At 37.6% G+C, this 27,983-nt stretch overlaps 2 protein-coding genes across 2 annotated transcripts in view; one reads left to right on the top strand and one right to left on the bottom strand.

The window, feature by feature from the left end:
- Nucleotides 1–22,820, bottom strand: part of gtpbp2a (GTP binding protein 2a) — a 56,309-nt gene extending 33,489 nt beyond the window's left edge. Inside the window, exon 1 of the mRNA XM_087803115.1 lies at nt 22,807–22,820. The gene's annotated coding sequence lies outside the window, so the exon portion shown is untranslated. The remainder of the gene's footprint in view (nt 1–22,806) is intronic.
- pcsk2 (proprotein convertase subtilisin/kexin type 2) lies at nt 6–27,983 on the top strand. Its single transcript, XM_087803113.1, has 12 exons — nt 6–548; nt 2,086–2,190; nt 7,392–7,505; nt 7,863–7,971; nt 9,611–9,648; nt 14,291–14,367; nt 15,039–15,127; nt 16,644–16,819; nt 18,614–18,829; nt 20,018–20,118; nt 21,441–21,668; nt 27,165–27,983. The coding sequence occupies exons 1-12, from the start codon at nt 375–377 to the stop codon at nt 27,652–27,654; spliced, it is 1,917 nt and encodes a 638-aa protein (XP_087659239.1). The 5' UTR covers nt 6–374; the 3' UTR covers nt 27,655–27,983.

Genomic DNA, 27,983 nt, shown 5'->3' with positions numbered 1-27,983 from the left:
GGAGGAGACACACCCGTCGGAGCCCATTGGAGTCACGTCACGCACAGAAACTACCCCATCGATGAAGGTAAATGAATTACGGATGAGAGGAGGAGCGGGAGGAGCGATAGAAAAAGCTGAGGATGCATCTTCTCTCCCACGACCTCCTCCTCCTCCATCGAGCCGCAGCTGGAGCTCCACAAACTCCACCATCATCCCCGCACGAGAAGATGCAAAGCTTCTGATTCCCCCCCACCTCCTCTTCCTTCATCCCCTTCTTCCTCCTCCTCCTCCTCCTCCTCCTCCTCCTCCTCCTCCTCCTCCTCCTCCTCCTACCATCTTTAACAAGGAGCATCCCTCATTTCACTCCGTGGATTTGAAAGCAGCCGGTCACGATGCGTGGACATGGGACAGCCGTGGGATTTATGGTTCTTCTGAACACGTTCCTGCTGAGCACGCAGGCTGCAGAGAAGGTCCTGACGGACCATCTCCTGGTCCAGTTGCACGAGGACGCGCAGGACCAGGCGCACCAACTTGCGTTGCAACATGGGTACCAGAGCGCTCGGAAGGTGAGCTCGGTTCGAGAGAATGTGATGCTGGACGAGAGGCCAACCAAATGCACGTGAAACCTTTAATAATACGAGCATTCGGTGTATTTTGATCAATTTCTAGGTTGTTTTTTATGATATAAACAGAACAATGCTGATACCAGAGAGTGTCAAAACAAGCATAAACTAAACGATAACCAATCCAGAAATAACATTATTATACATTTAGATTGATAATACATTAAATCCAAAGAGAATTGATGAAACTACTACTAAAAAACCAACAATTGTATTTATTTTAACTTAAGAAAATACATTACATTACAATATAAAATGATCAAAAAGGAATTGTTTTTCCAGTTTAGGTAAAAACACAGCTGCTTAAAAAAAATAAAAAATAAAACACTTCAACAAAAACAACACCACATATTGTACGTAATTCTTTTTTTTAAAGGAAATATATTGCAAAAAAAAAAGATTTAATCTTTTAATGTCACTTAAACAAGATTTTTTTGTGGCAGGCAATATTCAGGTACGCCGCGACATTTTAGCAAAACATAATTAACACATTTAAATGGTGAATATTTATACTCAATATTTAAGCTATTATATTACTTTAATGTCACTTTATAAATGACAATATGATGGAAAAATGGGGGGGATTCCTGTTAGCCCAAAATAAAACCCCTATTCTTTCAATGTGTATACATTGATGTGAACTGGAAACCTAACACACACATATATATATAAACATATATACACACACATATATAAAATGTTTATTGACAAGCACCTTTTCATCTTGATAACTCCATCCCATCTTGTAATAACAGGCTGTTTATTCCAGAGCACCGGGAATGATTTCCTAACTGTGTGTGTGTCAGTTGTCAAAATAAAGCGTGTGGGTGAAATTGGCTGGGCCTGTGCCAGCGAGGCGTAGCAGCGACTGTGGAGGTGCTCTGAATGAGGATTTATATTTCTTTTTTTTTCTTCCCCCAACAAGCCAGCCTCCACAATGAGCACACTTTGTAACAATCTCCCATTCATGATGAGCATATCTTTGTGCAGCATCGCTAGATTCCCCTTTTCTCTGTGCATCACCTCTAGCACCCCCCCGAATCCCCCCCGCTACCATTAACGCCCCCAACCCCTCTCTCAGGTTATGTAATCGGTTGCTATATTTGTCATGATGTGATGTGCCCCATTAAACATGGTCCGTGTTATTTGAATTACCTTGTAATGTTCCCTAATTAACCAGGATACATGGAACGACAAATGAAGAGGCTTTTGTTGTTTTTCATTAGCTTTTGTCTCAGCAGAATACTATTTTAGTCCTCATCCACCTCTTCCAAGAGACCTGTCTTTCTCGTCGCCAAATTAGGTCTTCAATCTTCGCAGGAGGAGACACGTCCTGATGAGGCATCTCGTCCCTCTGCCCACGTCCTTCATTAATCGCTCAATCCAGCCCGTCGTCTGAAAACTAGGCCGAGGGATTTGACCTCCTTTGAATCTCTCCCACCGCTATGTCTGGAGCTCATCTGTCTCCATTGCCTTCCAGGTTCCATTCGGCGAGGGCTTGTTTCACTTCTACCCTCAGGACGAGTCGAGGAGGAGGAGCAAACGGAGCGCTCGAAGCAGACAGCGGCTCCAAAACGACCATAGGGTCAGTATGACGACTGACTGCAAAGGACAACAATGTATCCACGCACAGATTCATAGTTGCTAACAAGAACGACATGTATGACATACTCAGATGTTCTTCGCAGCAGATGTTTTTTTACTCTACACATTCCTTTTTCTATACTTTGTCACTTTCACCAGGAGTCCCCAACATTTGTCTTCAGTCATGGACTGACATTTAGTGGAAAAAAAAGTCAAATTAAATAGCATGATCTGTACAAAACTACAATTAAGTGCATGAAAAAAATCATCTCACTATAACGCTGAATTAGCAAGAGCTTTGGACCGGTTACGACAAGATGTTTGCATCTATGTATATTTAATTGTATGCCGACGATGGTGTTATGTATGTTTGTGTGTGTGTGTGTCTGTCTTTAGAGAATTTTCAGCCAATGTGTGAGCATGTTTGTTCAGAAGCAATATGTAAATGGCATCAGGACTCCTTATTGTCTGTTTGTCTATTCATATGCTCATTTAATTTATAACCCGTCTATGTTATTTTACCATCTAGAAATATCCATGTATTCGAACTTTACTATGTACTATTTATTACCTTTTTTTTCATGTCTTCCTGTGTATATTTTCTTTCCCCCAACAAATATTTTTCATTTATTTCCCTGATTCCCATGATTATCATGCATGTTTATATTTTTCTTTCCTTAAAGATCTATTAGGACTTTTTAATTCCTTGTTTCTCTCCATAATTCTGCATAAATTGGACAGGACGCCAGTCTGTCGCAGGGCATATATATATATATATATATATATATATATATATATATATATATATATACGTATATATATTTATTTAACTGGACTGACAGTAAATGGTGACGTAAAGCCACTAAGAGGGCACAGACCTCCACCAAGCAGCTCACTTCCATCCATAATGTGGTCCATACCGATCGTTATTCTCCTCCATGGAAAGTTAATTTCTGATCAAATGTTGAGCCCCTATAAGATCGAAAGCAGCAGCAATCTGATCAACAATCAATTGCCGTGTGATCGTGTGTCAATATGGCAGGTTATGCTCGTGAAGCTGGAAGTTAGAAATGCATTTATTTAAAGGATTTAAAACTCCACGAAGAAATATATATTAAAGAGGATTTGACTAATCTTTTGCTAACCTTGGGGGCACAGGAAGTAAAAGTGCTGACGCAGATAATCAGCTAAGCTCATAAGTTATTGTGAGACGTGCTAATGACGATAAAAGCTTGTACTGCCAACGAAGACAGCGCTGATGTGTTCAGGTTTATACAACTTTTCAAAAAATATATGTGACCTGCTCGAATGCAACCGTGCAGATATTGATTCCTTTGCATCACCTCCATGATTGAGGTCACACTGGCGGCATTAGTGTTGCTTGTTAATTTCTCTGCAGCTGCTATGGTTATATGCTGCTTTAACTGTTAGATTTACACAGTCTCTCCTCAATTTTCTGACCTGGGAATGTCTTGTATTGACAACTTTAACTCAATATATTTTTGACTCACTCAAACCAGCATTTTAAACATTTTAAATATAGACATTGATAACAACATTCACTATTTTTTCAAGGTTACAGTCGATTTATATGATAAATAATAAGATAAAAACATTGTATTTCACCTTCAAGATCATTGTTTGATGAAATATTCACATCATCTTTTCTTTTCATTAATACAAAATGTGTTTTTTTTATTCCTACATAATAAAACACTTCAGCAGTCAGACTGGGTTACGTCACATTGACTCTAATGATGTGTGCTTCAAGGTCTTAAGCACCTTCCATTGTTAGTCACATGACCTCGTTGAAGTGCTGTCAGCTAAAGATAACTGGAGCTACTCAACAATATAATAAGCATGCTTGTCTTTTTTATTTTATTATAATCATGATTTATTTTTCAATGATGCATTCATGACTTTCAAAAGATAGAAAGACTTCAAAAAAATGATTTACCCTTAATTATGAAAAATTAAAAATGTGTTCTGCTCAAAAATGAAAGCAGTGAATGCGATATAATCTTTAATAATTATTTCTTAAATAAAAATTAAAAAATCTTGAAATCGACCTCTGTAATATGTCAAACCCAGTCTGACTAGGAGCCACATAATAAAATCCAGTACTAGAGACTCTCAGGAAAAAAAAAAGTCTTCATTAAACAGTCTATAACTGGAAGTAAAAGTCTTTCATTTACATGAAAATATTTAGTTTAAAGCATCTTTGTTCCACAAATTTTAAATCCAGACTCAAAAAAAGATAGCATTTCTTCTTGAAAGACAAATATACAACTATACATCCTGTCCCCGTCTCAAATTTCATTACATCTCCAATTCTTAAAGATATTTATCATCCTGGCTCGGGATCTTGGTGGCAGAGCTTGAAGAGAAGGTATTTCGTGGGTTGCAAAGGTTTTTGTTGCACTCCGTTTTCTGGGGATTCAGTTTGACATGTTGATTTGTGTAAAGACTCCTTTTAAAAAAAAATACAAACAGGTTGAAACCCTCACTCTGCTCGATAAAAAACTGCTAAAATCTTATTTAAGCTTAATTTCTTGAGCATCATGTTCAAAAATCTTAACGCACTTATATATTTTATGCAAAAATATGAAAGAATAATGAAAACATAAATGAATAGAGGGCCAAGCTTATTAGATACAAAAACAACATATTATGGAAACACAAAAGTCTAAAAATATATGTTTTCAAACTCAAGTTGTTGCAGGATCCTTATGACCCTACTTAAGGTACATTAATGCGAATTAAAGCAGTGGTTTATGCCACATGGCCACAGTAAAGCAACTGAAGGTCGAAGAATCGTCGATCCTTATTCATCATAAGATTCTTGCGTCTGTCGACCTTTTAAAACATCCACTTCGAATATCTCATGATTTTTCAGCATTTCTTTAGTCTAATTAACTCAACGTACTGTTCAGCGGTGACTCAGGCTATTGGAGAGTCTATAAGATGGATTTCCTCGAGTCCCTGGAGACTATTTATTCATGGAAATCTATTAGCGGAGCTTCATGGCCCACTTCTGGCTTTCCTATTGTGTTTTTACGGACTGTTTACTCGATCATTTTTTTCTCATCTCACTGCAAATTGATCTTGCCATTAAGGGCCACCTTTCATGACCCTAAACTATAATTCAGAACGAGGTACAGAGGAAGATGATGAATCAGAAAGTTGTTTGTAATGAAGAGAAAGAGACAGGGTAAGGATAGCTGAGTGGGAATGTTGGACCAGTGTTTCCTGTACTTTAAGAGTGTTGAAGTGTTGTGAGTTGCAGGCGGAGACTGACAGAGGTTCACACACTGTTGTTTGATGTTGTGAGTGGGCAGCATGACATCCTGTCTCTGGGGGAATTCCAGCACTCCTGTCATATTATGAACAAAAGGATGGTAAAAAAGGAACAAAAATGCAGTTCAAAAAGATGATTTGGATTTGATGATGTATTTTGTGTTCAGCAGTCGATGATCGGTCGCAGGAAGAAACATTCATGTTGTTTCCCATCATATGTCGCTTGAATTAATCATGACTAAGTTAGTAAAAGTGGAAAATAAACTGGACGATAATATAAAATCTATTTTAAAGAAATGTTTTACATGGGTTTTCTGTTGGTATGACCCGTTCTCCAGTTTTACGATTATGAAGTGCACTCACAATAGAAATAAAAATGTTTCGTTATTACAAATAAATAATTGTTTTTTGAATTAAAATATGATTTTCTTTTAAAATTAGTCTCACTGTCTAGTGTGTTTCCAAACTACAAGCCAACTTCTTAAACTAAAATAATGTTAAATTTTTTTTTTAATATGAGTAAATAACAGTTTTTTTTACGGCCTGTTATGTGAAAGCAAGACAGACTAATATTAGCAGCTGATAAATGTATCAACAATTCAAATGATTTTGTAATATACTGACCATGAGCCGAGCTGCTGAGATGTAGCTAAAAGCCATTTTTGTGCACTCATCGCTTGTTTTTCCTTATGATTCACTGCTTTTTTATCTATATCTATTTTTCTGATGAAGGCAGGCCTGTCTGCGAGTGAATTATTTTCTGTATTCATAATATTTTGATCAGCGTGTAACAGCTCCAGGATTTACATTACAAGTAGATCTGTTTTTGCCCATAGAAAAATCTACCTAAAATGTTTTTAACTACACATATCTGATCTCATAATGTCACCGCTGACAAAGCAAACTGATTTAAAATAGTATTACCCAGATTGGGAGCTAAAAAGCCTCCAGACATATTGTAGTAACTCAGTTCTATTCATCGGCAGAACCACCGTATTCATGATGTATGTCGATGTCACATGTGGATCATATTTTACCCTTTCAAGGATGTTAGACGTGTAATTCTGCTGAATAACATTTAACAAGTATTAAAAATATGTCAACTTAGAAAATATATTAATTTTTATATGAACATAATAGATAATGTGTAATAAAAACATGGCGTCACATCTGCAGCCCTATTTATTCTTCATGATTATGAATAATATATAAATCTTTCTCTATTAAAATATTAAAATATCATGATAGGAGACATTGATATGCTTTTACACCAAGGCTAATATAACAATATAAATTCTCCATGTGCCTTGTATTGAAAACACAATTTGCCGTTATAATGAATTTGCGTCATAAAGGATGACTAATTTTCCATCCCAGTATAAAGTAAGTACCAAATTACTAAATCATATTTTTCATCCAGAGCAATTATTCATGACGTATGATATTCATTTAAAGTCATTTTTAACAATCACCACATCATGCTTATTTAATATGTATTACTTATAAGTTTATATTATTTGCCTAGAGGAAAAAATTCTCCAGACTTTCCTCTCTCCCAGAAACAGATTTTTGTAGTTGGAGAATAAAATGATGAAATAAAATCAGATTAATACAATTAAATACATTATAATGAAATATGAGACAACTATAAAATAAACATATAAACATTATTAATAAAAATAGAAATAGTGAAAATAAATCCTCAGGAGTTGTAGACCTGATATTCATAAGATCAGATAAATAAAACTCACACCTGTTGTGGTCATGAGTTTGTGTTCTAAAGCTGAAATTCAAAGAGAAATGGGAAAATCCATGATCATACTTTCTTTTATGTATCAAAAATCAACACATATATAATATAGTATAATGAACCGTTTTTCTGTGATTTCTCTGGTCTTCTTGCAGGTCAAGGATGTTTTCGAACAGGAGGGGTTCGGGCGTCAGAAGCGCGGCTACAGAGACCTCAACAACATCGAAGTTAACATGAGCGATCCTCTCTTCACCAAGCAGTGGTATCTGGTGAGTAATCATTCAGCCGTCTGTCTGACCTTTTCCCGAATTCTCCCATGCCAATTACTGGGACCTCCACGTTCCCCAACATTATTGTCCATCCTTAATAAGTCAGACTCCTTTCTGTCCCTTCTTCCTCCCTTGTGCTCGGATCGTGACTAAGATTGCGTCGGGCTGTCAGGATTTAACAATGTGTAACAATGTTGACATTTACCCCCCACATCCCCTCTCTCTCTTCCCACCCTGAAGCAATCTTTATCTCAGCAATCTCGTCCCAACAACACCGTCCATATTGACTAATTTTCTCTCTAATTGGCTCTCAACTGGACGCCATGACTCACGTATGTTGGCCATATTGTCTCTTAGATAAACACAGGACAGGCAGACGGGACCCCTGGGCTGGATCTTAATGTGGCAGAAGCCTGGCAACTGGGCTACACCGGTAGAGGCGTCACCATAGCGATCATGGATGACGGTAAGCGCGGAGTTCCCTGTGGTGTTTGATCGGAAGACCCATTACTCTAGACCTTAAGAGGCCATATGCCACAGGCTACCATGTCAATGATTAAAATATATTTGAACCATAATTACTAACTACTGTATTTGGGTTTTTTCCCAACTTCACCAAGTGGTTTTAACTTTGTCTTTTAGCAAATTAGCTCTAAAAGTTCAAAACATTATTGTGATGAAATGGAAAGATGGATTCTGGAGAGTTTTAAGTACGGTTGAGTCTGCACGGCCACTGTTTTTTTTCTTTACAGATTTATGCTTTTGTTGGTAGAAAGTTTTTTGGTTATAATCTTGTGGGTGACATGATTTTTATTTCATACATTTTATTAAATATTTTATTAACAAAATTTACAAAAAAAACCTTTTAAATCAAATTAATCTTGGAGTTGTTGTTGTTGTGGATGTCGAGAATTTTATCAAAACGTTTTAATCAAACTGTCAGTTGACGAAAATGAGGCATTGTTTTGCAACTGTTCCGGTCAGAACAGACCTGGACAAAAAATGTTGCCTGTATTTATTCATCCCACATACATTCAAAGTGTGACTAAACATGTAGAAAGGATGACAAAATTAACCTTTTAGATTTGCTGTTAAAATTGTTTATAAAACTTAAATATTTGGATATTTCAGTTTTTTCTTTCAGTTTATTCCCCATTTTGTGTGTCATTTAGCACCTCTCACTCACATTTTTATGTTTTAGGCTTTGACCCAAACAGTCAATATCAAACATATTTTATTGTCAATATTGAGAATAGAATGAAGACATGAAATCATCAAAATGAGTTCTGCTTATTTATATTTTCTTGTCCTATATACGGTTAATGCCTTATTTATTTCTTATGTTTTACAGTTTGACTGCCTCTTCTGACAGTTACAGGGTATACAACTTAAAAATAATTTAAAGTGATATTCTACTGACACTCATTTGGATTTAGAGTAATTTGTTCCTTTTTAGAGTTAAAGGCAAAAATGTATGTTCATTTTAATGTAGAGACTAGAGCTCAGTTGTCAACTTTTTCGTCCAAAGAAACACTTAAAAACATCCAAATACCTCCATACTGCTCGTCTGTAACTTTCAGTCTAATGTCAACCTTGGAAGCTCTCGCGATCGTGATATCACAAGTTTTTCCAGTCTGTGTTGCATGTTTAGCTTTTAAGCCTCTGTTATAAACAAGCTTCATATATACTAAAATAGACTTTTTATTTTTATTTTCCAAACAATTCCTATTGTCAAGATGTCAAAACAGGAAGGACGTTACAGAAGAGCAGTATGGAAGTATTTGGATGTTTTTTAGGTGTATATTTGGAGGAAGTTGAAGACGAAGATGAACGTACAATTTTGTCTATTACTCTAAAAAAGAAAAGATTACTCTGAAAAATAATCCAAACCCTTAGTCGACACGAGGGTGAGTAGAAAACTGGTGAAGTTTGAATTTTACTATCAGTTTCACTTTAAGCCACAAATCAAGATAAGAGAATGCTTTACTTTGGAAATATTGGTCTTGAGCATTGTTTAACAAAATAAAACCCTAAGCTATAAGAAACGTGCGTGAAACGTTGAGATTCAACCTTGACTCTGACTAATTATCATTATCACATTTCAGGCATCGACTATCTGCATCCAGACCTGGCATCGAATTACGTGAGTACCTGCACTATACATTCTCATTGTCCTTTGATGAAAGCCGCAGTCAGGTGGTGGACTTCAGCCGGTTTGTTTGTCGTGCGGCTGTCACTGACAGGTGCTTTCCGAGTCATGGCCGCCGGGTCTCCTTGTTCTCCTGGAGGACGCGGAGACAGGAGGACAGCCGGCTGGGCTGTTTAATGTTAATGCCAAGAGCGCTGTGGCAGCCCTGATGGCAGCCTGATCTGTCAAAAGCGGAGATAATGCCAGTGTGGTTGCCACTGCATAATGTGATGCACTTTCTCATGAATACTGATAAAGCCAAGAAAAGTGAGGATTTGACCACAAAGTGTGCGGTTCAGTGATACAAATGTGTTGAGCCTCCAGCTTCAAATCATTTTTTTTGACCCCAAGCCAACTCTAGTTTGCATATCAAATCTACGGACTCGGGTTGAAAATGGACGAAAAAACATTCAGCATGCTTCACCCTTCCACTTCAGCGTTCTCTTTTATGACTTTCTTTTACTGTCATTTGCCCGTGAAAGGAGATGAAACTCTGCCCCAAAATAAGCGGCAGTGATTCATTGCCATGCTCCACTGGATTGATGGATCATGCTGTGTGGAGGCCTACAGATTGTGTTTATGTGGGTGAAGGCAAGAGCAACAGAGTGCAATCTCTTCGCTTCTCTTATAGTCCCGGTCTCCTGCAGATGCACCTGCTGCCTGTTGAATAAATACATGACCAAAATAAATACAATTACAATTGACTATTGGCGGTGATCCAAGGTTGAAACATTCATGGGAAAAGAATAACATAAAAAAGGGGATTTCTATAAGACTCAAATTTAAAGCTATCGAAAAGAAAATGCAGTAAGTCCCTCATCATGACCATGTTTTGAACTTTTTTTATCACCCAAAATTATTTTTCCTCAAATCATACCCATAGGATAGAATTAACTTAACATCCATAATGTCGGTTTCTTACCTCATTCTAAAAGCACTAAAATCTGTGTGTGTCATCACATCGACATGAATGATATTCTTCTTTGATTTTAAGCCAACCATCTGGCGGACTGTGTGTTGCAGCCAGCCCATTACAAATGTACTGTATACCGTACATTAATGCATCTTCATAATCTCCACTTCCAAAATGTGTGAGGGAGTTTTTCACAGTTTCATGATGTATCACCATCAGGTAGCTTGAGTTGAATGTGAAAAAACAAGATGAATTATTGCTGAAAGCTCCACATTTGAGTTGTGCTGAAAGTCTGGATAGTGAATTGGATAGTAAAAGCCGTTAATAGTTTTCCTTGGCAGTGCATAATAAATGGTTCAAATAAGACACTGCAACTCCAACAAAGACATTTTTGCACAGGCTATTTTCTATATTATTTTCAATTTCACATTTAAATACTTTAAGAAACACCAAGACATAGATCAAATAAAATGTCTTCTATGTAGTGGTAGGATGTACTTGGAGATTAAAGCTGTACTAATAAACTATAGGCTGATAGGTATGAGGGTTTATTATCTAAATTAGTCATTATGAACCTTTTGGGTTTGACCTCCCTGAATTCCTCTTAGACAAGAAACAAAATTAGATAGACCTCAGACATTATTAATCCCTCTGGCGATCTCACTGCTTTATAACTTTTTACATAAACAGAACAGGAACAATGTACAAAGAAAAGAGCGAAGTGCAAACATTAAGAACATAGATCAAAATGAAGAACATCGATCAAAAGGAATGAACTCAAAGAAAAAGGATACAAAAGTTAAAATAGAATGGAATACATAATCTTTTCACTCAACTCCCCCAAACTAAGAATTTTACATTCTAATAGCGCGAGGAATTAATGAGTCTCTGAGTCTATTAGTGTTGCATCATGGGAGGAGCATTCGTGCACTCCATTTGCTTCTCTGCTCACTGATGACAGTTTTCCAGCCTTTAACCAGCCACTCCAGTGTCATCAGCTGTAAAGTCAGTGAAGTCTCTTTTTCTGGACTGAAACGATACAGGAAGTCTTCCACAGGGTTGGCACTTTCCCCAGCTGTAGAGAGATTGAAGACATGCTGGAGCGGCTCAGCTTAGATCTTTAGCAGCCGAGCCAAAATGTATCACATCTTGATATGTCAATTGTTTCATTTTGCTACTGAGGATTCATCACGTTTTGGTTTGTCTGTAAAATGTAATTTGCAACGTCTTTCTACACAAAAATATGTAATTTGCTAGTATATATTTTTAATTATATATAAAAATATATATATAGTACAGGAACTATTTTTGGCAGAAATGTTAAACTTACAACACAGTGTTGATATTTCAAATTCTTCATTAATGGGGTCTTTGTGGTGGTTTCCCCTCTTATCTGCCATTTTGAATCATTGTTTCTCAGAAAGACGTAGGATGTTCTTTGGTGACATTTAAAACGTAGCAAGATTGGCTCCATGAAAAGCAGCAACAGAATGACATATACTGCATAGTAAAATATTTAACAAAACTAAAGTGCAGAAAATCTACATGGACATTTCCTGCCTCGTGTCCCAATGACCACGCAAACATCTACAATATCGTCCATATTGTCATAATTGCAGGTTTTTCGCTGTCAGGTCACTCTGCTTTAGCTGCTCATCTCAGTCTCCGTCACCAACAGAGTCATCTTGCCTAAATGCCAGCTGACAGAGATGTCAATCCGCCCCCCCCGAGATTGATCTGATGTGTTGGCGAATAAACATGGCTGCAGTGTATCAAACACTTGTGACTAACACGGCTTTCCTTTTTAAAAACAGTGTTGTGACTTTAACTGAATTTGAATTTAAACATGACTGTTTTTGAAGGTTTGAGCATCCCCATCTATTTTTTAAAAATGTAATCATTTGATGGTTCATTTGGTTTTTCAATTAAAAAGAAATAACTCGTAGGGAAATCTAACCTGAACATTACTTTATATAGTCTGTCAGAGCACACAGACGGTTAAAAGGGTAAACTAAAATTGACAAGACTCAAAACAGCGAATTCACAATTTATTCAGCCACAAAAACAAACACCGGATTGAATACATGAAATACAAAAGGACATTTGTAAGAAAACAAAAATAAATACCAGGAAAAAAACGGAGATGGAAGATGGTCAAAAGAAATAAACGCAAGTGCCATCACATGCAATTAAAAAAAACCAACAGAGACGGAAACTTGTTTGTGCAGAAGATAAAAATCAAACTCACAGAAGAAACCTGAAAAGCTCACAGGGAGGTACCGAGAGAAGAACCAGGGAACAATTGGGAGGTCAACTCTTCCAGCATAGAAGTGAGGACGACTTGACTCACTGCAACCGTAGAGGCTTATGTCGCAGCTGCAGGGGGGCTAATGGCAAATTGGATTCAGATGTGTTTCATTAACCTGTCAGAGAAGACGACGAAGGGAGGGACACGGCAAGGATATACAGCAAAGTAAAAGGATAAAAAAACAATAAATAGTCCATAAGTAAATCCCTGAGCAGATTTTCACACGACCAAAAACTTCTGAAACTAAAAACCTATTCTAACTTTGGGCACATAGCGGACAAAGACTGGGCTGGGTCCTGACCAAATATTTAATGCCAAACTATCTTTATCTCTGTGAGTTAATCTTGCCTCTCTAGAAAATTTCACAGATGAATTGTAATGTTTGACATGAAACTGGAGGCAAATAAACGCACAAAAGAAACCCTTCAGCCACAGGAAGAGTGATCTCACAGACAAAAACAGCACCTGCTGACGAGTACATCGCTCGTATTATTGAGGAAACCTGTCAGTCAGGAAATACACCTGACTATTGTTTACATGTTTTGTCTTTCAAGCCTTTTATGAGACTATATTCTCATGTTTTATTTATATGATTTTTTTAAAACTTCGATCGTGTTGAAAGAAAGTGTTATCTATTAAGTCCATTCACATCGATAATTCACAATAATGAATGAATGAATCACGAAGACTCTTATGCAAGGCATTCAGAGTAACCCTCGACAACCTCTGCAAAACACTATGGCAGCTCAGAAGAGTAACTGCAGCGACAGGCTCCTCTCCATGCACTGCAGAATGAAACGCTTTAAGACATTCTCTGTTCCTTATGCAATAAGATGCTACAATAGAACTCTCCCTAATGCTTGACATGCACTTTTTTGGCAACTTTTGAACGATTTGTTTATGTAAGTTTATACGTTTCTATGTATTTATTATATTTATGTATTTATCTGAGTATATCCATGTATTTATTTGATTGTTTTTACATGTATTTATGGATGTTTATTGCTGCTGGACAAAATCATTTCCCATCTGGGGATCAGTAAAGTATCTATGTATGTATGTATGTATGTATGTATGTATCTTTTTAAGAACATAATATGGATTTTAATTGTATATAATTGTCAACAAATTGAACTAAATGCGATACATTAAGTTTTTTTAAATCATGTTTTTCAGAGGCATCCGAGTAACAATATAATTTAAAATATTTTCCAATAGTGACCAACATTACTTAAGCGCATTCTTAAATTAACACAAATTCATTTTGTGAGTTGCTCTGAAAAGATCGTAGCTACTAAAATATTGATAAATGTAGCCGCTGTTCACGTTTTATGTCCAACTGGATAATGTTAACGCACTTTCTTTTGTGTCTTTAGAATGCAGATGCCAGTTACGACTTCAGCAGCAACGACCCGTACCCGTTTCCACGTTACACGGACGACTGGTTTAACAGGTGAAACAACATGTATTCTTTAACCAGCGTCATGCATGCATGTTTTTCTCTGACTGTGGCAGCTTCTCTCCGCATACGTCCATAAGGGCTGTTACTGTGGAGCACAAAAGGCGCTATTGTTCAACACAATATGGAACACAATAGACGTTGCAGCCACACTGAAGAGGGTGATAAAGGAGGACTAGTCTTCTCTCTGTGTTCACACCAGCGACCTTCTCTCTGATAACGCCTTATCTGCTCACATCTCTGTGTGATCTACTGCGACCACGGCACTCATTTATGGTGCGCTTCTGCTCAGACGACGACTCAGTGTTTGGGTTTGTCAGTGTGGCAGTTGCTGACTGTCAGGGTGCACACAGCTCACTGGCTAATCAGCTGGGTGTTAAAAATAGCTCCCTGTCTGTGGCAAAGCATGCTGGGAGAGAGGGGTTGACTCTCCGCAGTGTCCCGGTGGGGGGGCGCAGGGACGGTGGGAGATGGTTCAGACAAACCACCGATATGTGCAAACACACTCGGCCGGGCTTCGGATAGATTATCGACGACCTCTGCGATCCATCAAATATATGTAACCACGCGAGACGCTCGCAGACAAAACCTGTATCCCTATCATAACACCCGAATCTGTCAAAGAGAGTAAATGAATGTGGATCCTCTGCTTCCTCCCTTCACAGTCACGGCACACGATGTGCCGGAGAGGTGTCCGCGGCAGCCAACAACAACATTTGCGGAGTGGGAGTCGCTTATAACTCCAAGGTGGCAGGTGCGTGTCACATCCAAGCCGCAATTCTGACAGTGACGGGAATAACAATGAGCCGACGGCGGGCGTGGGGCAGGAGAAGCAAATCCCATGTGATGTCGAAACGATCCGAGGTGTTTCATAACGGCGAATATTTTCCAGGCCCTTCTCGTGCTATCTTCAGAATATAGGTCGGCTGAACGCTTAAGGGTGTTATATTAGCGTTCACCCTCGTGAGGAGTCCAATTAGCACGAGAGATATTAATATACTGTAAAAAAAAATACATTTATTCCCGTGTCAAGTCAAGAGCATCTAAAAAAGAAAAAAAGAATAGTCCTTTTATATGTTGCGTTCATTCTTAATAAGAAAAGACACTATATTCAGTTTTGGAAAAGCAATGAAAAAGCAGTGGCTTTAAGGGAAATTCATTAGGTTAGCCTTTGTGTTAGCTCAGGGTCAAGATGACCCCAAGACCCCGAAAACAAATGTAGTTGTTTTATCCTTTTCTGTTGCTTTTGGATCAAGGTGAACGACCTCCACCACTGCATATGTATTTCTGGCAGCCAGGGAGGTCGTACACCTCCGGGTCACCTTGACCCTGAGATAACACAAGGGTTAAGTCAATGTTTATCAGAATCAGAAAACTTTCATTGCCAGTGCTGTAAACACAACACAGGAATTTGTTGTGGCAGCAGAATAGAATATATAAATTAAATAATACAAATTAAATAAAAAGAGATCAATCAAATAAATCAAAATGCATTAAAATGAAATAATATACATTACCATAAAAGGCCATATAGATAAATATTATGAATATAGATAATGAATAAGGAATAAAATACATATAATAGAACCAAATTCTTGATCCGGACAGCAGACTTACTCTCCCAATGAGCTCCTTTCAATCACGATATTTCAAATGCTTAAAAAAGTTGGAAAATTAAATTGTTAAAATAAATGCATGGCAATACTATTGTAGTAAAAGAAAAAATATCATAATATAGATGGGAAAATAAATCACTTACAACCTTATTTTACCCAAAAAATAGTCACATAAAGACTGGATTAAATGACTAGATGTTTTTTTTTATTTTTTTTTTTCTCACATGGCTCGTCAGATGACTAGTAATTCCATCACAGCCTTCTGGCCGTTCTGACACGATCTCCCACGACAGAATTTAAAACGTGCTAATTGAGAGCAGGATTTTTGGGAAGAACATTTCCCCAAATGCCTTTTTCATATAAATGAATGATTATTTTGTATTGAAATTGAAAGCAATGTGTTTTTTAAAAAACTCCATGTTCTTCATATGATGGGCTTCTTCAACAAACATATGAAGCCACAGTAGATGTCACTGAGTATAATTTTACGGTCAGTTCGGTTTCAAGTCAAAATCAATCCAGCCATCAATCTCAGTATTTCCACCTCACACTGATTGAACACGTTCTCGACGTGAGACACAGGAAATGGGAAAAGACTATTGATTGGGTTTTGCTCATCGCAACAAAAGATGTTGATAGAAGCTTCTGTACCAGGGATCAGGATGCTGGATCAGCCCTTCATGACTGACATCATCGAGGCCTCGTCCATCAGCCACATGCCGCAGGTGATTGACATCTACAGTGCCAGTTGGGGGCCGACGGACGACGGGAAAACCGTCGATGGACCTCGAGAGTTGACGCTTCAGGCCATGGCAGATGGAGTCAACAAAGTAAGAACGAATGATTTAATAATTATATCTGGACATATATCTTATATCTTTCTTGAATCTCAAACCCCTTAAATGGCTCCTTTCTTTTTCATCTTTCAGTCTCAGTGAACACATTGAGGATGTTTTAAGTGCAGCGGCGATACATTCACCGCTTTGAACTCCTAAAATGAGTCGCCGTAATCTTGATAAATTGACTCCAAAAGTATCTGTCAGCAGTTTCACAAATGGGAAAAACTGATTCAGCGCCCTCTGGGTTTCAAACAGGGCCAAGAAAGCCAAGAACATTTAAACGTGTCGTATTTATTTATACATTTTCACAAGCTTATTAATGTTATCTGTCAAGAAATGAGTCAGAGTAATCTTTATACATTTCAAAAGTATATAAAAATGTATGTATTTGTAACCTTAAACAATATACACCACTTTTATGTGAACCTATCACGGTGACGAACGAGTGACTCCGCAGGCAAGATGACATGGAATTAAGTCAAATGTTTCTCCCGATAAAGTCATCCATGTCTGGGTGACACACTTGATGTTGCCATGCCAACAGTGCCACTCTCAGTAGCCGGCTCAATTAATCATCATAAAAGATGCACGAGCGGGCGAGGGTCAGCTGAAGATGATCGTCTTGAATCATAATCATGGAGGCGACAGTGTAAAGAGGAAATGATGAGCTAAACATGTTAAGGAAGAGTCGGTAAGCACGACAACAGATGCGTTGATTTGAGTCATTAGTCGGCCGTGTTTCCGGCTGTTTGCAAAAAACTTCGTTATGAATCATATAAACTATAATTTGAAGATAAAGGCCACACATTTCTTTTTGTAATTTGGAGGTATAAATAAGCATTATGTAGCGAAGGACGTGACACTCCACCCTTCACTTGAGCTCTTTGTTTTCAAACAGGTGCAGCATCTGTTAGAGAAGGTTTTGCTTGAGGCAGCTTTTATGTTTCTGTTACACCTGTGGTGAATCCGCAGGTCTTTTTTAACCTCGGACTATTAATATAGAGATTTAAAAGGCTAGAAGTAAAGAGGAATAAATATGTGTTTATTTATTTGATTTATTTATATACATTACATTTGACCATTGATTATTCCCTAACCTTTTTGCAACACAGGTTTAATGACGGTCCTATTTTCACAGACTGACAAAAGATAAAAACATCAAAACACAACAAAATAAAATGGCACAAACTGCAAAAAAAGCAGTTTTAAGTAAACTTGACTGTAAAAGCTTGACATGTCAAAAGTCACTTTCTTATATGACTTTATACGAGAAATTCTGGTCTTTTTTTCCAAATTAAAACACATTTCAGACAGTAATAATCAACAGAATCGACAGAAATTAAATAATTGATTTTATTTTTCTTTGCAGGCACACTGTCAGGTACTAATTATTAATAATTAATTTTAAATTGACCTGAACGATCAAAATATGAAATAAAAATGACAAGAGAAACTTGAAACGAATGTATTTGTAATGCAATGCATGTCATTCTTATTTTTAGCATTACATTTAATTCCTTTGTGGTCCTGTTACAAATTAGTAATGTGTCCTAGATCTAACAAAATATTCTAGCTTGATTATTTAATTCCTCAAGTTATTAAGATTCTTTAACAGTTGAGTGTAAATATAAATGTATGCACACATTTCTCAAAATTCAATTCCTTTACTGCCAGCATCAATTTACAGAACTAAGCCTAAATATGTTTTTAAAGTATGGCTAGACTGTGAAAACAAACATTGTAATTGTTCAACTGACATTTCCTCGTCTGGCGCTGTGACTCCAGGGCCGAGGAGGGAAAGGCAGCATCTACGTGTGGGCATCAGGAGATGGCGGTAGCTATGACGACTGCAATTGCGACGGTTATGCATCGAGTATGTGGACCATCTCCATAAACTCGGCCATCAACGACGGACGCACGGCTCTGTACGACGAGAGCTGCTCCTCCACTCTGGCGTCCACGTTCAGCAACGGGCGCAAGAGAAACCCAGAGGCTGGCGTGGTGAGAATTTTTTAAATTGTCAGTATCTGTCAATCACTGTGTTTATGAAGATGAAAACATATTTATCTTAAAAAAAAGTTTTAGCTATAAGAGAGAATTAGTGTGTTGATTTGAGTGTCTTAGTACTTATCAGTATGTGTCTGTTTGTCCAAAACTCTCTTTTCATTCAAATATTTACATTAGTAAATGTGCTTAAGCCCCGCCCACTGAAAACTCTTTTTTTCTAGACATTATGTCTTGTTACCATTACCACACCCACTCTGCTGTGATTGGTCAATTATCGAGGTTCGTCGCTGCTCGTCACCAATCCTGGAAGTTTCCACCTCCGAGGAACTTGTATAAACAAAGCGGCCGTGATTACAGCTTGCTGAAGGAGGAGTGAAGCCATTATTATGTCATAGACTCTGCTCTTGTAACCTCTAGTTCGCCCAGATTTCAGACAGGGGAAAACTTTATAAATTAATACGTTAAAACATGGTAATGATGAGGGACTTACTGCATCTTGGAGAGGAATACTTCAACATTTGAAACATGTGATCTAGTCAGGTTTTGATATTAGTTGCACTTTTAAGGTATTTCGAGGATTGATAAGGCGCAGTGACAGACCTCGATGCTTGACCAATCACAGCACAGTGGATGTGATTATGGTGAACAAGAAATCATCTCCAGACAAACAAATCAGTCGGTGGGACTTAAGCACATTGTCTAATCTAATTGTTTTAATGAAAAGAGAGTACAATTGAAGTCCAACACACACTTGAATTAACACATTAGTTGCCCCTTTAAAAATGAAATGAGTCTTTGGCAGGCAGTAGCAACAGAAAGATGATTCCTGGATTAATGTTATTACACAAATACAGCTGGTTAAGGTCAAAGAAATTAGAATCCAACCGCACCTGCGAAAAGGGAGAGCGAAGTCATGGCGTCTCTGTTCGTTATTCCCCGACTTAATAAAGCGGCCATGTTTGCCTTTGTGATGATCCCTCCCGGTTATTGACCGAGTCACAACTTGCACTCGGGCTTTCCTCGCTAATTGCAATCAAACTACAATCACAACAACAATTACCGGTACAGCAAACGTATTTAATCAACCAACATAATAAACGCCTTTATTTTCATTCACTTTTGACATCACTTTTTCCCTGGACGGTCTTCCTGACGACATTGTTGTTGTTGTTGTTGTTGCAGGCGACCACCGACCTGTATGGAAACTGCACGCTGCGACACTCGGGAACGTCGGCCGCGGCCCCAGAAGCTGCCGGCGTCTTCGCGTTAGCGATCGAGGCCAAGTATGTCAAACACGCCACTGGAAGAAGAAAATAATATTGAGTGAGAGGAGATCTCCACTCACGTGACACTTTCTATTAGTAATCAGACCAAACTGCTGTGGCGATCAATAGGCTTTTAAAACGCTGCATTAAGAGGTGCTCTTAGTTATTTATCGCTTCTTTGAAACAACGTCCGGTCGATGCTTCTGACCTGCAACCATTGATCCGGTGCAGTACAAGTTCTTAACTCATTCTTGTCATTTTCTTGCCCTTTTTTTTTCTCGGATTTATAAAGACATTATTGGGGACTGGGAAAGGGTGAACCCCACTTCTAGATAGAATTAATGAATGGTAAATAAACAATGGATAAATAATATATTTTTTAATAATACATTTTCATTTACTCCCATCAGTATGTGTGAATGGCTGTCAAGCGCTTTGTGACCCTGGTCTAGAAAGGCGCTATATAAATAGAGATTATTATTATTATTATTATTATTATAGCACTTTTTAAACCTAAAATGATAAAACATTGAAAATTAAGGAGAGTTGGGTTAAAGGGGTTAAAAGTCGACATGACATAAAAGCCAGTCTGTAGAAATGCAAGACTGCATTAAATTACATTATGATAAATGTAATAAATACATTTTTAACTTTATTATGCATCACTTATTATCCTGTGTTTTCTCATGATAAAATAAAATAATCCTATTGTATTTAAGGAGTCAAATCATAACAGAGTTATCTCAAGACATTTTACTGTTTAATTAAAACTAAACAAAATAATAAATGATCATTAAGTTATGTAAAGAGAAAAAAACCTTTCAACCTTTAATATCGAAATTATCGAATGTTGTAATATATTAATTTAAAATATAATTTGATCATTAAAAAATGACAAAACATTTAAAATTTTGGAAGTAAATTGAATACAAATTTTAATTAAGCAAGCTTTAACAATTATACTTTATACCAAAGGGTCATTTCAAAAACATCTCCTAATCTCCTAATTTATATGAAACATTTAAGACAATTTTAGACACAATTGCATTCACTGTAGTAATAATGCTCAAATACGTTCTACAACAGCATTGACCTCAAACATGTTATGTTCAATAAATGCGTCATTAGCAAGAATCTGTAGAGAAAAGCATCCTCTTGAAGGCGGCCTTTGTGGAGGAGCTGAGTAAAGAGAGTGTTTGCTGCGCAAACACGATAATGATGCAGCTGTTCTACTAACATAATTGACAGTGTTGACCAGTCCAGACTGAAGACACTCGACATGTGCGAGATAATAGACTCGACGGTGTTTGGATTGAGACACTCGATGATTTGACTCGCAGCCCGGACCTGACCTGGAGAGACATGCAGCATCTGTCCGTCCTGACGTCCAAGAGGAACCAGCTCCACGACGAGGTCCACCAGTGGAGGCGGAACGGGGTCGGCCTGGAGTTCAACCACCTCTTCGGGTACGGGGTGCTGGACGCCGGCGGGATGGTGAAGATGGCCAAGGAATGGAAGACGGTGCCGGAGAGATTCCACTGCGTGGCCGGATCCATCCAGGAGACCCAGTGAGTCACTCTTCTCCATAAATTATGTTGATGATGCCCTTTTCAAGATGTAAAGGAGAGCCTCCTGCAAACATGAAACCATTCAGTAGTAAATGTCATTGACCCAGTTGAGCAAACGCTTTCATACTTATATGCATCTCATCCTTCTTTATAGTAACAAGGTAAACATTGTTTATCTTTACCACAAATACCTTTACTTTTATTTTCAGTCATTTTTTAATTTTTATAAAATTCAAGATTTAATGTTCTTTTTTTACATGTTTTTAATGTTTTTACAGTCATGAAGGGCCACATTAAAGCTTTTAACAGAACAGAGTTCACATTTTTTCTTTTCAACAAACGTTTCTGTATTTAATCTTTTGACTTACACAGATAATTCTTGAAGGGAAAAAATAATTCATACTTTTTTTTTGACGTATTGTTTTTTTTCCCATTTAAAAACTACTTTTTTGTCTCACATGTTCTTCCATTTGTATTAAAGGGCAACTAAATTGTCTCTTAAATTGATATAGGACTCTATTGTACAAAACTCTCTTTACAATGAAATATTTACATTTCAAAATTACTTTAAAAATTACCCCGCCCACTTTTTAGAGATTAAATCTTGTTGACCATAACCACGCCGACTCTGCTGTAATTGGTCAAACATCAAGGTTTGTCACCGCATGTCATCAATCCCGGAAGTCTCCACCTCCAAGGGACTTTTTGTATAAACAAAGCAGTGCATGATTACAGCTGGCTGGAGGAGGAGTGAAGCCATTAAAAAGACATAATGGACTCTGCTCTTGTAACCTCTTGTTCGCCAAGATTTCAGACTGGGGAGAACTTTATATAGTAATAACTTATTTGTATGTGAGGATAAACATTAATCATTTTAAACTTCCAAAGGCGACATCACTATTAACATCTGTTCCTTTTGACTTCTTCAAATACGGCTCTGTTTGAAAAAAGTTTGGACACCGCTCATTAACACAAAAGGTAAAATCTAGCGTAAACTGAAGGTCCTATATTTATTTTTTAATCCTTCATCATCAGGAAAAATATCTCATATCTCAGAGCTGGTAAATTGGATTTTTGCCGAGACTCCAGCTGCCTGCTTCTCTGAGTCTGACCCTTCATTTATCTTTTAGCAAAGCAGATGTTACCCTCATCTTATCCACTCCGTCTGCTCCGGTATCTTTATTTGCATCTCATCTTCCTTGTCTATCTCCTCCATATTTCAGTCATGAAGACAATGTCTTTCTCTCAACGCCATTCTCCCCCCCACCACCCCTCATCTCAGCACTTTCAACCATACATTGTTCCATTCAAACCCTGAAGCTTGACGACCGTTTGTGTGGATTATTGACAAAGGGAGTTGTGGATGCATGTTGAATAGAAATAATAGAAAGAAAGACATTTCAATCTTTATCTGCATTCAGGGTGGAGATGCAAGAATAGACAGATACAAAGGGTCTAAGGCTCTAAAAATGTAAAAAAAAAGGTTTTTAAAATGTCACAGTTATCCTTATTCTTTGTAGAATCCAAGGAAGACGTTTGTTTGGAAAATTTATTGCAAGCAACAGTTGGACTAAAAGATACATTTGTCAGGACTCGGAGCAGGAAACCTAGACTTATAAGTCACTTCACAAAAAAACGACTACAGTGTAATTCATGTACTAGAGATTTTTAAAAGGTGTGAAAACCCAATTTTCCTGACTCACTCTCATGTTTCCAATGTTGAAGTCTTCCTCTCCAAGATGCAGTAAGTCTCTCATCATGACCATGTTTTTCAAATTATTACTTTATAAAGTTCTCCCCTGTCTGAAATCTCGGCAAACAAAAGGTTACGAGAGCAGAGTCCATTAAAACAAATTCGCTTCACTCCTCCTTCGTTGTTTAAACAAAGCGCGGCGTCATTACAGCCGGCTTAATGACGCCCCGCTTTGTTTATACAACAAGTTCCTTGGAGGTAGGGGAATTCCGGGATGGATGACGAGTGGTGACAAACCTCGATGCTTGACCAAACACATCTCATCTCCAGAAGGATCCAGTTTTCAGTGGGCAGGGCTTAATCACATTTTCTAATGTAAAAATTTCAATGAAAAAAAAAGTTTGGTACAAACTTAGATCATGATTTATTCATCACACACAACATCAAACGCACAGGGATCAGGGCTTCAAAATAAAACCAGGAAATGAGACATATAGCCATATATATGACAGGAAATTACAAGATTATTCTAGTTGTGTCATCTCAACCCTCTTTTTTTTGTGTTTGCTTGAAATAGAGACTGAATAACAGCGAGCCTTCCTGATGAAAAAGTGGCAACAACAACAACACAAACCTGTTGCTTGGCAGTGATCCGCTATCTGCTCAGCCTGACAGTGACTTACTTAGCTGAAGGAGCAGTTCTCATTATCAGAGTCGCTGGCACACAGAGACCCGCGGTGCGCCGAGGTGGTTTTTAATCTCCACCGGTTTCGCCCTGAGGAGAGATTCTGCTCTCTCTTCTTCAGAAGCTATTAATCTACAAAATGTGCTGTCGAGCAGGAGACGACAAAAGAAGAGTCGTTATCATTATCAGCTGAGATCCAGAGTTAGATAATCACTAATAGTCTTAACTATGAACACAAACAACATTCAAATTATCTTGATTAGTTCACTATTAACCATTAAATTACTTTTCATTTTTTATTCCTGTATTTTCCATCCAACCTCCATCTATGTTTTCAAACATTTCATCACTAATGTCCTCAAATGCCTTACTTTCACTCACTCTTCTGCAAAATATCTGCACTTATAGTCTCCCCTCATCTGCTCCGCCAGGCCTGCATTCTCTTCTTCACAATTATCTCTAAATTTAGGGAAATTATGTCACAATCTGGACATCTGGAGTTTATAATCCATGCGTTTGTGTCTTCAAAATCAGACTATTGTTACAGTTTATTTTCGTGTCTAAACTAGAAGGAGCTGTCTCGCCTGCAGCAATACAAAACTCTGCAACGAGAATTCTGACCCGTTCTAGTAGGAGAACTTACATTTCACCGATCCTTAGAATTCTTCACTGGATGCCAGTTTCATACAGGATCAATTCAGGATAAATTTTAAAATTCTTATTAATTAATTCTTATTTTAATAAATTCCATCATATCTTCCTCTTAGCTAATCATTAACACTATATTATGATTTTATTTATTATTTAATTTCATTTTAAAGTGTTGTTTGTTCAATGAAATAGAAAAATTAAGTTGTACAGAAGCAAATCCAAATATTTTTAAAAATAAAAAGGAGAAATAACGATGCTCTGACATCTTCATTTACATCTCATTTTCCGCTTCAATCTCGTCCATTTTCTTGTCAACACCATTCTTTCTTTTTCTCTCATCAACTCCTCAACTGTTCCGGCTCCACTGGTCGACCTATATTGTTTTTTTTAACCGACAAGTCCAAATACTTTAAATAAAAACGAGTTATATCGTTGTCTAACACAAGTATACCCTGTAGTTTCAATTTGAATTTAAGTGTTCAACAATAATTCAAAGATCTCACTTCATTTACTTTAATTGAACTATATGTTTCACGATCTCATCACACCGACAGCTGCTCCTGTCGCTCCATCCTTCAATTTTTCAAAAATCAGTCTCACAGCGGTGATTTCTAATAAGCCAGCTTACATTCTTTGGACTACAATTCTGGCTTTATGTGTCTGTGTTCTTTTCCAATGATCACCTGGAGAGATGAGAGCAGCTGTCTGTCCTCACAGCCACAAAAATACGATACTACGTTGTTTCTGAACAAACCTTAGAAATGATGGTCACACTAGGGAGCTTTAAATATCTTTCATGCTCTGTGTGTGGTTGTGATCTTGTGTTGAGATCTTCATATTTTTCACGTTTTCATCTCGTAATCATCACAACAATAAAATGTCAAAGGTTAATACATATTTCAACCATGTATTAGAAAGGAGAATACATACGGAGAGAATGTTAAATGAGAACATTTACAGACAAAAAAATAATGGAATAAAAGAGATTGTTTCTTGTTTTGGTTTGCTAAAATCTAAGCAATTGTTTTTTAATGGAAAAAAGAAATCAACTGATTTTAAGTCGTAGACAAAAAAATTGTTTATCAATGTCAAGATCAGCTTTATTCACCAGTACATATATTTACATGGAATTTTCTTTGGTTGTGGGATCTTAGCGATTGGTTGTAACATAAAATTATAATAAGGAAAAGATAAGGATAAGCAATATATACAAAGATATACAAAAAGTAGTGCGGAAAGAGATACAATTAAAAACAGTGCAAAAAAAAGTAAAACGATGCAATAAATGGAGTATATTTCAAGATATTAAAAGACAGAAATGCTATCCAAATTGCTTACAAAAAGCGAGGTTGTTATAAGAAAAATGTTCTTCCCCCATTGGAGGATTTTTTAAACTAAAAATTAATGTATGAATTTAGTTGTGTTTGGATCTAAATACAAGCAAAAAAGTACAAAGAACCCTGTTCCCGTCAGGTGAATGAATCTCATCATTTAGTCGTTTTATTTTATTTTATTATCTCTTTATTATTTCTTTTTTTCCTTGCACTTTATTTTCAACTGTGCTGTTGTAAAACTGTGTTTTCCCTCTGGGGATGAATAAACATTTTCTATTCTATTCTATTCTATTCTAAATGTAAGGGTTTTTAACATGAACACTTCATTTTGGAAAAATCACAAGTATTTTCAAGTTTCATAATGGAGGATTCAATATTCACAATATAATGTCTAAAGTTATGCATTCCCGACCTCTCCGTTTGCCTATTTACATGATCATATAATTTAAGACTTGTTTATGTTTTTTTCCGTTCATATATTTCCATAATTCAAACTGTACTATTAAGTTTGTTATTCATGTCTTCCCGTGTATAGTCTTTCTTATTCCATCCCTTGTTTCTCTCCATAATTCCACATTAAGTTGTGATTTATTTCACTATGCCATTAACTAGAAACATTTTTTTCTTCAGATTGATACTATTTACATATTTTATACATTTTATTTTTTGAATGTTTTGATTCTATTGATTTACACTCAAATTGATGTTAGTATTTACTGATACAATTCATCCTGGCTCTTATTTTAAGACACTATGTTTAAATTATAAAGCTCCGAAGACGTCAATCTCTCACTCAACACTCAAACTCGGTTAAATTGAATGTGGAGAATCTCATCAGAGGACTGGTCTATTTAATTTCAAAATTCAAGAGACGTGATTGTGTATCCAGGTCAGAACAATCCGAGTTGGTCAAGTGCTGTATTTAAAGGGCTTCAAAAAAATCAAAAGAAAAATTGCCACTTTTCAAACTCGCTTGTTTCCTAAATTGCTGCGCCTCTGACGGAGCTTTTCTGATTCACCATTGTGTGAAACATTGAGGAACATCGAGGGGTGTATCCGTGTCAGAACGTTGATGTACTTTTTAAAGCTTCCAGGAAGAGAACGCACCAAACGACCTCCTTTTCTCTTTGCAGGAAAATCCAGTCGGGTGACAAGCTGGTGCTGAGCATCAACACTGACGCCTGCCAGGGCAAAGACAACTTCGTCCGCTACCTGGAGCACGTCCAGGCCGTGGTCACCGTCAACGCCAGTCGCCGCGGCAACCTTAACATCAACATGACCTCCCCCATGGGCACCAAGTCCATCCTGCTGAGCCGGCGACCCCGCGACGACGACTCCAAAGTGGGCTTCGACAAGTGGCCCTTCATGACCACCCACACCTGGGGGGAGGACCCTCGGGGGACCTGGGTCCTCGAGGTGGGCTTCCAGGGCGAGGAGCCGCAGCGCGGGGCCCTGAGGGAGTGGACTCTGATGCTTCATGGAACACAAAGTGCCCCTTACATAGACCAGATAGTGCGTGATTACGAGTCCAAGCTGGCGATGTCTAAGAAGGAGGAGCTGGAGGAAGAGCTGGACGAGGCCGTGGAGAGGAGTTTAAAGAGTTTGCTGAGTAAAAACAACTAGATCTCGCTCCTGCATGCTCCCAACCTATCTTGTCTCCGCTTGAACCCTCACAGCATTTCTAGACTCCCCCCTCAGTCTACCTCTCTTTGCCTCCTCACTCTGCTTTTTGTTACCCAGCAGCCTCCGATGAATGTTTCTTGTATCGACCCATAATAATAAAAGTATAACCTTCTCTCCGTCCGGAAACAAATACATTTTTACACTCTTTGTACATAAGCCAAATAGAACGTAACGCCGCTTAAACCGACCTGCACTTCTTCTGCCAGCTGTTGTACAGTTTGTGACTGTAAATGTCTATTTAAAGTTGAATATAACAGCAGTGACACTTC

This window comes from Callionymus lyra, chromosome 11, assembly GCF_982586985.1.
Source record: "Callionymus lyra chromosome 11, fCalLyr1.hap1.1, whole genome shotgun sequence".
NCBI classification, from domain to species: domain Eukaryota; kingdom Metazoa; phylum Chordata; class Actinopteri; order Syngnathiformes; family Callionymidae; genus Callionymus; species Callionymus lyra.
Note: the sequence above shows the minus strand (reverse complement) of the source record. Positions and strands in the feature narration are given on the sequence as shown.